This window comes from Biomphalaria glabrata, chromosome 5, assembly GCF_947242115.1.
Source record: "Biomphalaria glabrata chromosome 5, xgBioGlab47.1, whole genome shotgun sequence".
Taxonomy (NCBI): domain Eukaryota; kingdom Metazoa; phylum Mollusca; class Gastropoda; family Planorbidae; genus Biomphalaria; species Biomphalaria glabrata.
This window is the reverse complement of record NC_074715.1, coordinates 27127869-27143527: the sequence shown is the minus strand read 5'-3', so window position 1 is coordinate 27143527 and position 15659 is coordinate 27127869. Positions and strand designations below refer to the sequence as shown.

The 15659-nt window shown below is 34.1% G+C and overlaps 1 protein-coding gene across 4 annotated transcripts in view; it reads right to left on the bottom strand.

Annotated features, from left to right (window-relative positions):
• Nucleotides 1–15659, bottom strand: part of LOC106079930 (uncharacterized) — a 61097-nt gene that overhangs the window by 4167 nt on the left and 41271 nt on the right. For 3 of the 4 annotated variants that reach the window (XM_056030111.1, XM_056030110.1, XM_056030112.1), the window contains 8 exons: nt 14633–14797; nt 13444–13545; nt 8132–8193; nt 7759–7860; nt 5150–5340; nt 3056–3234; nt 2563–2658; nt 1781–1943 (listed from right to left, as the gene is read on the bottom strand). In XM_056030111.1, coding sequence (XP_055886086.1) covers nt 1781–1943; nt 2563–2658; nt 3056–3234; nt 5150–5340; nt 7759–7860; nt 8132–8193; nt 13444–13545; nt 14633–14797 — 1060 coding nt within the window. The remainder of the gene's footprint in view (nt 1–1780; nt 1944–2562; nt 2659–3055; nt 3235–5149; nt 5341–7758; nt 7861–8131; nt 8194–13443; nt 13546–14632; nt 14798–15659) is intronic. The other variant, XM_056030113.1, reaches the window with a different exon arrangement.

Sequence of the window (15659 nt, the reverse complement as noted above, 5' to 3'; positions counted from 1 at the left end):
TTGATGAAAATAAATATATAAAAAACTAGAATCTAATGCTTCAATCTATTTGTCTACGTATTGACTTATATCTATTTGTCTACCTACTGACTTATATCTATTTGTCTACCTACTGACTTATATCTATTTGTCTACTACGTACTGACTTATATCTATTTGTCTACCTACTGACTTATATCTATTTGTCTACCTACTGACTTATATCTATTTGTCTACGTACTGACTTATATCTATTTGTCTACGTACTGACTTATATCTATTTGTCTACGTACTGACTTATATCTATTTGCCTACGTACTGACATATCTATTTGTCTACGTACTGACATATCTATTTGTCTACGTACTGACATATCTATTTGTCTACGTACTGACATATCTATTTGTCTACGTACTGACATATCTATTTGTCTACGTACTGACTTATATCTATTTGTCTACGTACTGACTTATATCTATTTGTCTACTACGTACTGACTTATATCTATTTGTCTACCTACTGACTTATATCTATTTGTCTACGTACTGACTTATATCTATTTGTCTACTACGTACTGACTTATATCTATTTGTCTACCTACTGACTTATATCTATTTGTCTACCTACTGACTTATATCTATTTGTCTACCTACTGACTTATATCTATTTGTCTACCTACTGACTTATATCTATTTGTCTACCTACTGACATATCTATTTGTCTACGTACTGACTTATATCTATTTGTCTACGTACTGAATTATATCTATTTGTCTAAGTACTGACTTATATCTATTTGTCTACGTACTGACTTATATCTATTTGTCTACATAATGACTTATATCTATTTGTCTACGTACTGACTTATATCTATTTGTCTACCTACTGACTTATATCTATTTGTCTACTACGTACTGACTTATATCTATTTGTCTACGTACTGACATATCTATTTGTCTAAGTACTGACTTATATCTATTTGTTTAAGTACTGACTTAGATCTATTTGTCTACATACTGACTTATATCTATTTGTCTACCTACTGACATATCTATTTGTCTACTACGTACTGACTTATATCTATTTGTCTACTACGTACTGACTTATATCTATTTGTCTACCTACTGACTTATATCTATTTGTCTACCTACTGACTTATATCTATTTGTCTACCTACTGACTTATATCTATTTGTCTACCTACTGACTTATATCTATTTGTCTACCTACTGACATATCTATTTGTCTACGTACTGACTTATATCTATTTGTCTACGTACTGAATTATATCTATTTGTCTAAGTACTGACTTATATCTATTTGTCTACGTACTGACTTATATCTATTTGTCTACATAATGACTTATATCTATTTGTCTACGTACTGACTTATATCTATTTGTCTACCTACTGACTTATATCTATTTGTCTACTACGTACTGACTTATATCTATTTGTCTACGTACTGACATATCTATTTGTCTAAGTACTGACTTATATCTATTTGTTTAAGTACTGACTTAGATCTATTTGTCTACATACTGACTTATATCTATTTGTCTACCTACTGACATATCTATTTGTCTACTACGTACTGACTTATATCTATTTGTCTACGTACTGACTTATATGTATTTGTCTACGTACTGACTTACATCTATTTGTTTAAGTACTGACTTAGATCTATTTGTCTACATACTGACTTATATCTATTTGTCTACCTACTGACATATCTATTTGTCTACTACGTACTGACTTATATCTATTTGTCTACGTACTGACTTATATCTATTTGTCTACGTACTGACTTATATCCGGCAACGTGTAGAAAGGCCTTGTGTTCTGCGACTCCGTAAACGTAGCACCCAAATAAATAGTCAGCTGTGATGCGGCTAGAAGAAGAACTCAACAGTTTTTCTCCAAACGACCATCCTGGCTTTGCTACAACATTCTCCCATGCTATTGACCTTAACACCCAGAAAATTAATGGAAAGATCAGTGTTTAGTTTTCCTTTGAATAAGTTTAGCAGGAAAGTTTAGTTTTACTTTTGTACTATCGAGACATTGAAAGATACACAAGGGATTTTGTTTTTCATTTATTTTTAGAAGAATTAACCAAAACAAACAGCTGGCACGATTCTATTACAAATAATTTTTACGAATCATAAAAATCAAATAGAATGTCTCAAAATATATTCCCATTTTATAGCCTATATCTCTCAATGCTGCAATATTTATCTGCCCCTTTCTATATAAAAGAAAATTAATTAATTAACTACTTTAAGAAAAAATTGATTGTAATTTTATTAAATGCAAAGTGTTGTTTTGTTTAATTGTACACACTTAACGCACTCATCCTATCGTAGGAGAAGACTATGCCAACACAATAAGAATCCTTAGAGAATACATTTTATTAACAGACGAACCGATTTATTAATCCAAAAATATGTTATATTTGGCATGGAAGTTACCAAATTCCAAAGAGATGATTTGTAGAATTGGCTATTATTTTTTTAAAGCATTCTTTTAGTTGGCAGTCCAGATCGTTACATCCCCTCCCCACCCCCAAAAAAAACACCAACTCACTCTCGTAGGTGTTGGCCGTTTAGTGCTAGTGATTCTATGGCAGTTTGTAATATGACCATCATTACAGAGACATTGACACCCAAGAACGCTGGAATTCTGAAAGAAATTAATATCGCATTATGAAGAAAGAGCTTTAGAAGATGAAAGTTGTGTCTTCTATCGTGGCCTGGTATTAGATCATTGGCTTTTTAAAACAAAGGAATACATCTGACAAATGATGTTCAAGAAGGTAATCCTGTTGTGCCCTTGAACAATGGCAATAATTGAGGCAGCGTTTGTTTTTTGTTTGAAGTAGATAATACGTCTCAGTGATATGTATGCTGAGAACTGGGGGGGGGGGGAATCATTGCGTCACAGGCAATTGTACAAAATATGAGTAGCACTTACGTTAGCTAGGATAGGATTGCATCATAGTGTAAGAATTATACTAGTTAAATAGCTTGTTGGCTGCAACTTACTTCAGAGTAGGCCTACTTTCTAGTGTCCAACTTACCCGACATAATATTCATTATAAAAAAGATGGTCAGGCATTAGATATGTGTAGCTTACATCCCCTACCAACTGCTTCGTCTGGGGACACGGTGGCTGCATTACGTAGATCACTTGCACTGGGAGACTACTCCTGATGACCACTGATCGAGCTGCTGGAGTTCCGTACTTTTTGGGCTCAATCTGACATAAACATGGTTAAGAAAAGTGAGTTTCGTCTTTTCAACAAGATTATTAGGGCAACTTTTGTAGCTTTCAAGTTATTAGGGAAACTTTTGTAGCTTTCAGGGTTATTAGGGCAACTTTGTAGCTTTCAAGGTTATTAGGGCAACTTTTGTAGCTTTCAAGTTATTAGGGAAACTTTTGTAGCTTTCAGGGTTATTAGGGCAACTTTGTAGCTTTCAAGGTTATTAGGGCAACTTTTGTAGCTTTCAAGTTATTAGGGAAACTTTTGTAGCTTTCAGGGTTATTAGGGCAACTTTGTAGCTTTCAAGGTTATTAGGGCAACTTTTGTAGCTTTCAAGTTATTAGGGCTTCTTTTGTAGCTTTCAAAGTTATTAAGGCAACTTTTGTAGCTTTCAAGTCAAGGAGCAAAAAAGTTGTAATTGCCAGAGTTACCAGATTGCTATAAGTCTAATTACATTAATCATGAATCATCTAGCAACATTATCTAGCTACATCATGAGAAGTGGGAATGTACATTAGAAACATGCTTATGCATATATCTTCATTTTGAGTTGAATTTCTGGCACCTTGACAACCTATGCTTTGACAATCTTGGTTCATACATGGGTAGCTTTGACAGTCTTACATGGGTAGCTTCAGTGGCGTAGAAAGAGATTTGGGAGCCCGGGGGGGGGGGGCTTGGCCTCTTTAGGGGCCTCTGCATTTTGACATTCTACATCATAATATAATGTAATTAATAAATTAGAAGTCTAGTGTATTGAATCCATGCAACATGGTCACTAATTTACATAACATTTAATGTAAAAAAGGTAATTTCGGACACTCATTCGGGGGACCCTCTCAAGTAGGTGTTCAGAGGGGATTTTTAAAAATTGGACCCCCTTCCCTCACCCTAGCTACACCACTGGGTAGCTTTGACAATCTTGGTCTTTACATAGCTTTGACAATCTTGGTCTTTACATAGCTTTGACAATCTTGGTCTTTACAAGGGTAGCTTTGACAATCTTGGTCTTTACAAGGGTAGCTTTGACAATCTTGGTCTTTACAAGGGTAGCTTTGACAATCTTGGTCTTTACAAGGGTAGCTTTGACAATCTTGGTCTTTACAAGGGTAGCTTTGACAATCTTGGTCTTTACAAGGGTAGCTTTGACAATCTTGGTCTTTACAAGGGTAGCTTTGACAATCTTGGTCTTTACAAGGGTAGCTTTGACAATCTTGGTCTTTACAAGGGTAGCTTTGACAATCTTGGTCTTTACAAGGGTAGCTTTGACAATCTTGGTCTTTACAAGGGTAGCTTTGACAATCTTGGTCTTTACAAGGGTAGCTTTGACGGTTGATAAAAGAACGTGTATTTTAGCAAAAGAAAAAATTCGTTAAACTAGACGTCAATGCATGGGTAAACATGGGTTAATTATAACTGCAGGATGTTAAAGGCGTTCTGCAAGTGTTGGACTAAGAAACCAATGTTTCCACTTACCAGTACATTCTGTAAGTGTTGGACTAAGAAACCAATGTTTCCACTTACCAGTACATTCTGTAAGTGTTGGACTAAGAAACCAATGTTTCCACTTACCAGTACATTCTGTAAGTGTTGGACTAAGAAACCAATATTTCCACTTACCAGTACATTCTGTAAGTGTTGGACTAAGAAACCAATGTTTCCACTTACCAGTACATTCTGTAAGTGTTGGACTAAGAAACCAATGTTTCCACTTACCAGTACATTCTGTAAGTGTTGTTGGATGAAGAAACCAATGTTTCCACTTACCAGTACATTCTGTAAGTGTTGGACTAAGAAACCAATGTTTCCACTTACCAGTACATTCTGTAAGTGTTGGATGAAGAAACCAATGTTTCCACTTACCAGTACATTCTGTAAGTGTTGGACTAAGAAACCAATATTTCCACTTACCAGTACATTCTGTAAGTGTTGTTGGATGAAGAAACTGTAAGAGTCTATCGAGTTGTTTTGATTTTGTTTCAACATAGTCACGTTGGTGAACGCGTGTAAAGCCTGCACCACAAACACTTCATTAATGTCGGACAGTCTGCTGTGAATTGTGATAAATTCTTGGCCGAAAGTGCTCAGTGGCAAAGGCATCTCTACACAATGAGAACAATGGATTCAACATGTATTGATTTGTATGCGAGGACTATATTTCAATCTTAGATGTAGAAAACAAAGTTCTAAGTGACAAGAAAAAAAGAACATTACTTTGATCAAAAACAGTGATTCCCAAAGTGGTCTATATAGACCCCCAGGGGTCTACGAAGACCTTACGAACATGAAAAAACAAATTTGGGATCTATGAGATGTCCACGGGGGTCTACGATAGTAGATTTAATCTAAGCAGGTCGTGACTTTAACTTTTACATCCCATTAATGTAGTTCTTCGCACTAAGATATGATTTGTACCTAAGTTAATCCTTAAAATATCTATCCTGCTATTCAAACGAAAAATTGTTGTATTTAATTTCAATATTTATTTAAATAACTTCATTGTGTCTACATGTAAGTAATGTTTAGCAAAAGAAATGTCAACTGTATAGCGGCTAATTAGTTAAATTGGTAAATTCCTTCCTTGTCAAACAAGCCAATTGCCTTTTTTATGAATAATTGCGCTGGAAGATCATTTGAGACAACTGTCACACTGATAAAAAGATAAAGATTTAAAACACTTTCGTACATTCAAAGATAAAGTTCAAAATCTCTCTTCAACATTATAAAGAGAAGATGATGGTTTGTGGACATCTTACAATATCTTTTTACTTCTAACAAAATAGGGAGCGCGGTGGTAGTGGTTAAGCGCTTGGCTTCCGAACCTGGTTTTCTGGGTTAGAGTCTCGATGAATTTTGAATTTCAGGATTTTAAGGGCTCCCGAGTGCACCCAACTCTAATGGGAACCTGACTTAAATAAAGTCAAGGCATTTGGTCGTGGTGCTGCCCGCATGACACCCAGCTAGTTAACCGTTGGCCAAAAAAAAACAAAAAAACAGATGACCTTAACATCATCACAAGGTGTGAAAGGGAAACTTTACTTTTTTTTTTTTAGGGGGGGGGGGGGCAAAATACGGAAAACATCATAGATAGATTTTTAGCAAACGTTGTAGTTTTAAAAACTGTTTTGCACAAACCTACGTCAGGCTACATCAGGCTACGTCTGATAGTAGGGAAAGAATTTCTTAAGCAATAATACAGTTCAAGGTCACTTCGGTGGCATGAGTTATACAATTAAAAGTATCCAATGTAATTCTTTGAAAAAACGACATATATAGGCCTACAGTTTGGGATCAGCAACGTCACAGGCTCTGACAGGGTGTAGTAATGTGTGCTGCAAACTGCATTAGGGTCGCCGGCTCTTTATTTTTCCTCAGGGTTGACCCACCTAACCTTTCCCATGTTTAAGTATATTTGTAAGGCAGACGAGTTTTGAATTCAGTTTTACTTCTGCTAGTTAGGTAGTCAGCCAAGACTAATGAGCCCTTCATGCTTGAAGCTTCCTGGTTTAGGCGACAGTTACTCGCCTTCGCCCCTTCTCTTGTTAATGAGAAAATCTTCGCGGACTCAATATTTGAGCCACACATGAAGATCAAGAAACACACCAGAAACTCTTTGCACAAACTTTAACAATGATACTTAAGGCAAATGAATGAATTGATATTTAATATTTGAAGCACTACTTCATAGAGCAACACATTCCTATTTGAAACATAATATCCATAGCAACGAATGATAAACCTACAAAGAAAACATTTATAGTGTGTTTGGAGATTCCATCAATAAATATTGTTATTTTATTGGCTTAAATTTGAATTTTGTCAATAAATAAGATAGATCTCTACATCTTAATATGTAGCTTTCAATCACTTTTTCCCTTTTCAACTCACTACAGATAGAAATTAGTTTAAATAAAATGTTGATGAATTTGCAAAAATTTGCAAGTTAAGCAGGGGTCTATCGAAAGCCAGAAAACATGGCAAGGGGTCTACGAGACAAAAACGTTTGGAAACACTGATCTAAATGTTCATTATGTACTCCGTTTCATTTGCATTTTAAAGATAAACTCAATGCATTTAACTTTATGAAATAATGACACTAACAAGGTGAGCGTGCTGTTGAATAATGCAGTTTCGGTTGTTTTTTCTGAATTATAAAAACGTAAAAAAAAATAAAAATCCTAAGATTTCATGTTTAAAAAATATTTACAATTTGATCTCTATATACAAGTAATTGTTAAGTTCAGTGTCCCTAATTTATCGATATCTACATACTTGTTTTTGGACTCAATGTCACAGGAAGCCTCAAATGGCAACATCTTTGTTCTTCGATTAAACTCGATAAATGTTCGATAAAAGAATAACTTCATTTTAATTTGCTGAGATAGAGATTCTCTTAATTCAGGCGGCAGGCCAAAAATAGACAAAATTTAAAACAAATTGAACCATTCCATGCTTAGCAATTTCGAAACTAACGGAACGCATTAGCTTACTATTGCAAGGTTGTGTGTTGAAACACTGACCTTTACCAATAAAATTTTCAACATCCTCGCAGAAGTCTGTGTAATAGTTGAGAGAATCTACTGTTATCACACCAAAAGGATGGGTTCCACTCAATGAGAGACCTTTTTAGAAAAAAAACATATGTTCAGATATAGCAATAGATATATACTCAATCATATGACATTATCAGATCATCAACATGTTTAATACTATCAACGTCAATAACATTGTAAACATCATCATTAATAACATCATCGATAGTATCAACATCAATAAAAATATAAACATCATCATTTTCAACATCATGTACATTAAGAGTATTAATATTATCAACATCACTATCAACATTGTCAACATGGATGAAGTTGATTATTACACAGTTGAAGTACTCGCCTGTAAATGAGCTATCACTGCTAGACCCTGTAGTACAATAGTCAATATAGACAGCCGAAAACCTGGAGGAGAAGACAATGGTAGCCACCTAAGAAATGCAAGTCGAGGGCGATTTCACATACACTACTAGGAACATGGATGACTGCCTGGTCGTGTAGGAAGCGCTCAGGGCTGTCGTTTCGATGGTTCCGGGTTCGATCACTGACTCACGCTATCTCCCGCCGCCTGCGGGAGGTTTGGGTTATCGTGTAATACTCCTCAATTCTAACGAGACATCCGGGACATTTCAAACAAATCAGCAAACAAAATATTTATATTACACTCACATACAAACACACGCACAAACATGTTTTAGATATTTATATATATACTAGACATATGTTACCCGCGACCCGCGGGTCTTTATTTGCGCATTACTTTCGATATAATCACGGAGAGTGTTTTGTAAACAATTAAACGAAATAATAATGTAATAAGTAAAGCGAATGTGTCAATGTAAAAATAGTGTGAATGAAGCTATCAAATCAGAATAGCTAATAGGCTTAAATCCATTTTTTAAAAAAAATTAAAACATTTGCTTGTAGGCCTACATATATTTGATTAAAATTTGAGATGAATAGACTAAATTTTGTATGTTCATGTGTATAAAGTAGATCTTGAGGTAGACATAGATCTAAATCTACACTAATCTAGAGCTTCAATAGACTATTGAGTTCATTCTGTGCTGCGCATGCGTGAACTTTTTTTCATGAATGAATATAGGCCTATCTCAACACGGCTACGCAGCTTTAGCGAACAGCGAACGAATGTATTAAAAATGCTTTAGAAAAACAAATTTGAATGTTAATTGATTAAAATATGAAATGAATGGACAATAATTAGTATGTTTATGTGTTAAAGCATAAAACTATCTTTGCGAACAGAAGTTTTATCATCTTAGAGTTCAATAAGAGTTTTAGACCTAGGCCTAGCCCTAGGAATAGACTCAGTAGAGAGATGTGTTAATGTGTAACCATTAGGTAATGTGACTAATGTCTAATGAATAGTGATGGGCAAAAGTTAACTAAAAAGTTGCCAACGTTTAGTTTAACTAAAAAAAATAGTTAAGGCCAAAGTTTAATTTAAAAAAAAAAAGTTTAGTTAAAATCCTAGTTTAATTATTTTTTTTTAGTTACAAACTAAAAAGTTTAATTACAAATTTTACAAACTTTTTTAACATACATACCTATAAATATTTAGATCTATGTAATTTATAGAATATATATAATGAATAATAGAGAGGAGAATAAACTAGAGGGTGCACAGGTCACTAGAAAGCCTTTTGACCTTTACCCTATAATGGTCGCTATTCCCGCCAATTCAAGGTATTTGAAAGGCGAGAAAAATAAACGTGTTCTTTATAGTTCTAGCAAGTTTCGCTGCTTGATAAATCCTGATAATTCCTTGCTTCTATAGATCTACAATTTTGTTACTTTTTATTAAACACCAGTGTGTTCCTGTATAGCTGCAGGCAAAGAATTTTGCTAAAAGAAATGTCCACTCTTTTTATTTTAAAACTTTTTACTAGAAATAGAATAGATAGATCTAGAGTTCTAGAGTTAGAGTCTAGTGACGTCTAGACTAGTCTGTTAGTATTAGTTACTACTATTAGATCTATAGTCATAATAGTCTATATTTATTTTAGTCTCTTAGTCTTAAGTAGAGTCTAACTCTTAGTAGTCTTAGTCTTATCTAGATGTAAATTTAAAATTATAAGTTAATAATATAGATCTATTAATTGAAATATATATAATATTACTTTACTTTATTAGACAAGATCTATTAGTTAAGAGATTCTACTATAACTATTCTAGAATTATTGTCTAGATTAGATCTAGATTCTAGGTATATTTAGATTACTTATTATACTAAGACCTAAGATGCATAGATGATAGATCTATAATACTAATAATAGTCGTCACTATACTAGATCTAATACTAAAGTAACTAAATCTAGACTAGATCTACATCTACTTCTATTATAATTATACTTATATCTACTATCTAGATCTATTAGATCTAGTATTATTTATTATCTACTAGAGTATATAGAAATAATATAGATCTAAATACCCATATCTAGCTATAATCATAATTATAATAATCTAAAATCTCTAGATCTAGAGTTACTAAGACTAAGATATCTACTAGACTCTATCTAGATTTTATATCTAGTAGTATTAGTAGTAACTAGTATTTCTTAGATTATTTTTAGATTAAAATATTAATTATTTGATTTAGGTCTAGTAGCTTGGTCTAATTCTAGATCCAGATTATATTTCTGATCCAGAATATTCTAGAATCTAGAAATAGTTAGAGTCAACATGCAGTTTTATCATTACTTCTAAAGGTAACTTCTAATATAACTTGGACAATTACTTCTAATTTCTTTCTATAATAGTATCATTCTAGTGATTCTATTAAGATCTACATCTATCCCATAAAGATATTTAAATCTTTTTTCATGTGCAGAAATAAATGTTTATTACATTTTGCTAAAGAGATTGGTTGTGCTTTACTTTATATTTTTCATTTTTGGCTGTTTCGTCCTTAAAAAAGGTCAAAATAGTTAGTAAAAGTTTAACTAAAGTTTCTTAGTTTAGTTTAACTAATTTTTTCAATTTGTGATTAACTAAAAGTTTAATTACTTTTTTTTAGTTCAAACTTAGTTTTAGTTTAACTAAACAAAATTAGTTTAGTTCCCATCACTACTAATGAAATAATGTTCGCCAGGAAATCTGTAGTCACAGATATCAGGAACTAATTTATGTAAAAAATGCTTTTGGATAATCTAGTGGATTGGATTTAGATGTATGTTAAACGTAGCTAATGATCCTTTCACGTTATTTCTCTTTCGCTACGAAAATAAAATTAGTTTTGCGAAAATGGTTTACCCGAAGTCGATACATTCTTATCTATTAAAAACGAAAAGAGCGATAGCTTTGTTAAATGAATGGGATTATAAAGTGAACAATTAAACGAAATAATGTTTAGTACGCGATTTATGAATGAATATAGATCTAGGCCTATCTCAACTCGGCTTCGCAGCTTTCGTAGCTGAATGTAGCTTTAGAAAACCCAATTTGAATGTTTATTTGATCAAAATATGAAATGAATGGACTTTAATTAATATGTTTATGTGTTAAAGTATAAAACTATCTGTGCGAAGAGAAGTTTTATCATCTTAGAGTTGAATTAGAGTTTTAGATCTAGGGATGGGATTATAAAGTAAACAATTAAACGAATTAATATTTAGTACGCGATTCTCTACGAATTGTCTAATGAAAGAATGTTCGTCAGGAAATCTGTAATCACAGATATAAGGAACTAATTAATGTAAAAAATGCTTTTGAAACACAAAATTGAAGGTTAATTTTATTATATAATGAAATCAATGGATCTTCTTTTGTATTTTCCTGTGTCAAAGTAAAAAACTATCTGCGCAAAGTGTATTTCTTAAAATTAGATCTAGGTCTAAATCCTTTCTATCTTTTCTCATGTCAACATTGTAGACATGGCCTAGATCCATAAAATACTATGGCTGTAATAGAGTCGGACAACTTTATTTTTTTTTGAGGGTCTTAAGTTTGTTTTAGGGCTACAATACATACACTACGGTCTAAGTTGGTACCCAAGGAACATTCCTGCCTAGTTTTATCAAGATTAGTCAAGCGGTTTTGATGTCTATAAGTAACATACATCCATACATACACCACACATTCTACTTTATAATATAGACTAGCCTGACATTACCCGCGGCCTGCGGGTCTATGTTTGTGTTTACTAATCTAGTGGATTGGATTTAGATGTATGTTAAACGTAGCTAATGATCCTTTCACGCTATTTCTCTTTCGCTACGAAAAAAAAAAATAGTTTTGCGAAAATTGGTTTACCCGAAGTCGATACATTCTTATCTATTAAAAACGAAAAGAGCGATAGCTTTGTTAAATGAATGGGATTATAAAGTGAACAATTAAACGAAATAATTTTTAGTACGCGGTTCATGAATGAATATAGATCTAGGCCTATCTCAACTCGGCTTCGCAGCTTTCGTAAACGAATGTAGCTTTAGAAAACCAAATTTGAATGTTTATTTGATCAAAATATGAAATGAATGGACTTTAATTAATATGTTAAGTGTTAAAGTATAAAACTATCTGTGCGAAGAGAAGTTTTATCATCTTAGAGTTGAATTAGAGTTTTAGATCTAGGGATGGGTTTATAAAGTAAACAATTAAACGAATTAATATTTAGTACGCGATTCATTACGATATTGTCTAATGAATTAATGCTCGTCAGGAAATCTGTAGTCACAGATATAAGGAACTAATTTATGTAAAAAATGCTTTTGAAACACAAAATTGAAGGTTTATTTTATTATATAATGAAGTCAATGGATCTTCTTTTGTATTTTCATGTGTCAAAGTAAAAAACTGCGCAAAGTGTATTTCTTAAAATTAGATCTAGGTCTAAATCCTTTCTATCTTTTCTCATGTCAACATTGTAGACATGGCCTAGATCCATAAAATACTATAGCTCTAATAGAGTCGGACAACTTTTTTTTTTCTTGAGGGTCTTAAGTTTGTTTTAGGGCTACAATACATACACTACGGTCTAAGTTAGTACCCAAGGAACATTCCTGCCTAGTTTTATCAAGATTGGTCAAGCGGTTTTGATGTCTATAAGTAACATACATACATACACCTCACATTCTACTTTATAATATAGATAAAAAAACATTCGCTATATAGCTATAGGATCTACATTTTGAACTGCAATCACGTTTTGTAGTAAGTTCATAAATTTCATTTCAATAAACAATGCACTGTTGTTGTTGTTTTAGCAGGAAGGTCTAAATGATTCACATTTTTGTTCACGTGAAACACTGTACTGCATTGCCATTAATATGCATGACTAGATCAACATATGGCTATGTTTAGGACATGGCTATCTGATCAACATATGGTTATGTTTAGGACATGGCTGTCTGATCAACATATGGATATGTTTAGGACATGGCTGTCTGATAAACATAGGGATATGTTTAGGACATGGCTATGTTTAGGACATGGCTATCTGATTAACATATGGCTATGTTTAGGACATGGCTATCTGATTAACATATGGATATGTTTAGGACATGGCTATGTTTAGGACATGGCTATCTGATTAACATATGGCTATGTTTAGGACATGGCTATCTTCTGTTTTGAAGGAACGTCTGTAATTTATAAGATAAGAAGATATAATAAAAGGACATAAAATATATTTACATTTCACTCATTGAAAAGTTATGACTGAGTCTAGAGTGACTACATAAAACGATGATGTCATTGCCAGGTTTCAAGTTGAGAACGACCACGTGTTGACTTTCTCTGAAACAGAAAATCCAAACTTTTTGGTTACAGTCAGGTGTCTGTTAACTTCATGCCACTGACCTGTATGATATCTAGATGGACACAGATTTGTTTAACAAATTTAAACAATAGGATTATTACCTACTGCAATGTACCTATAAAGTCACCTAGATGAAAGGATATATGTTCGCGCCTCCTTTAGCCTGTTCAAAGGTTCGCATGGACCTGTTCGCGTCTCCTTTAGCTTCTTCAATGGTTCGCATGGACCTGTTCGCGCCTCCTTTAGCTTGTTCAATGGTTCGCATGGACCTGTTCGCGCCTCCTTTAGCCTGTTCAAAGGTTAGCATGGACCTGTTCGCGCCTCCTTTAGCCTGTTCAATGGTTCACATGGACCTGTTCGCGCCTCCTTTAGCCTGTTCAATGGTTCGCATGGACCTGTTCGCGTCTCCTTTAGCCTGTTCAAAGGTTCGCATGGACCTGTTCGCGCCTCCTTTAGCCTGTTCAAAGGTTCGCATGGACCTGTTCGCGCCTCCTTTAGCCTGTTCAAAGGTTCGCATGGACCTGTTCGCGTCTCCTTTAGCTTGTTCAATGGTTCGCATGGACCTGTTCGCGCCTCCTTTAGCCTGTTCAAAGGTTAGCATGGACCTGTTCGCGCCTCCTTTAGCCTGTTCAATGGTTCACATGGACCTGTTCGCGCCTCCTTTAGCCTGTTCAATGGTTCACATGGACCTGTTCGCGCCTCCTTTAGCCTGTTCAAATGTTCGTCATGAAGATGGGAATTAAGGGAGACATTGCCTGACGGATGAAGTCGTAAAAAATATGTGAAGTATTGCCTAACGAATGAAAATATGTGAAGTATTGCCTAACGAATGAAAATATGTGAAGTATTGCCTAACGAATGAAAATATGTGAAGTATTGCCTAACAAACGAAAATATTTTTAGTATTGCCTAACAAATGAAGATTGAGGAAGACGATTCCAAACGAATGAACTGACTTAGATGATTTAGAAGCAAAAAATATGTGTCGATGCAAAATAGTCTTCAGTGTGTCTGCTTGAATAGTGTGGCAAGTGTTCATGACTCATCAAATAGTGACCTACTTACTTAATTCCAAAGCAGACGTATTTGACATCCCACCCGGCCACCGGAAGTACAGTCATGCTAGCTAACTGAACTGCTGCTTTCTCCAAGAGTAATGTAACACCAAATTCGTTATTGCTGAACATGTTAAAGATGAGATCTCTCCAGGCAATATTTTGTTTGGCGGCACTAGAGAATACAACAAACATCTTTTCAATGTTTAGTTTGGCGGCACTAGAGAATACAACAAACATCTTTTCTTACAACAAACATCTTTTCAATGTTTAGTTTGGCGGCACTAGAGAATACAACAAACATCTTTTCTTACAACAAACATCTTTTAAATGTTTAGTTTGGCGGCACTAGAGAATACAACAAACATCTTTTCAATGTTTAGTTTGGCGGCGCTAGAGAATACAACAAACATCTTTTCAATGTTTAGTTTGGCGGCACTAGAGAATACAACAAACATCTTTTCAATGTTTAGTTTGGCGGCACTAGAGAATACAACAAACATCTTTTCTTACAACAAACATCTTTTCAATGTTTAGTTTGGCGGCGCTAGAGAATACAACAAACATCTTTTCAATGTTTAGTTTGGCGGCGCTAGAGAATACAACAAACATCTTTTCAATGTTTAGTTTGGCGGCGCTAGAGAATACAACAAACATCTTTTCAATGTTTAGTTTGGCGGCGCTAGAGAATACAACAAACATCTTTTCAATGTTTAGTTTGGCGGCGCTAGAGAATACAACAATGTTTGATCTCAACAGCCTTTTCCACCATGTAAACAGTGTCCAATTAAGACCTTTAGCTCTCTGAGATATAGGACCCATTTGACCTTTTATAAGTCCAGACATTATGTGTCAGTGACTTTTTTTTTTGGTGGTTGGGGGGCTAATCTATATCTTGTGTTGCCTATAGGTAAATCCGGTCCTGGAAGTGACCCACTAAATTTAACTCCAGCCACGTGAGAATCTCAAATGCTGAGCAAAACAAAACTGTTTAAATGCCAGGGAGACAAGAGACAGATGATGAATAATATTTGTTC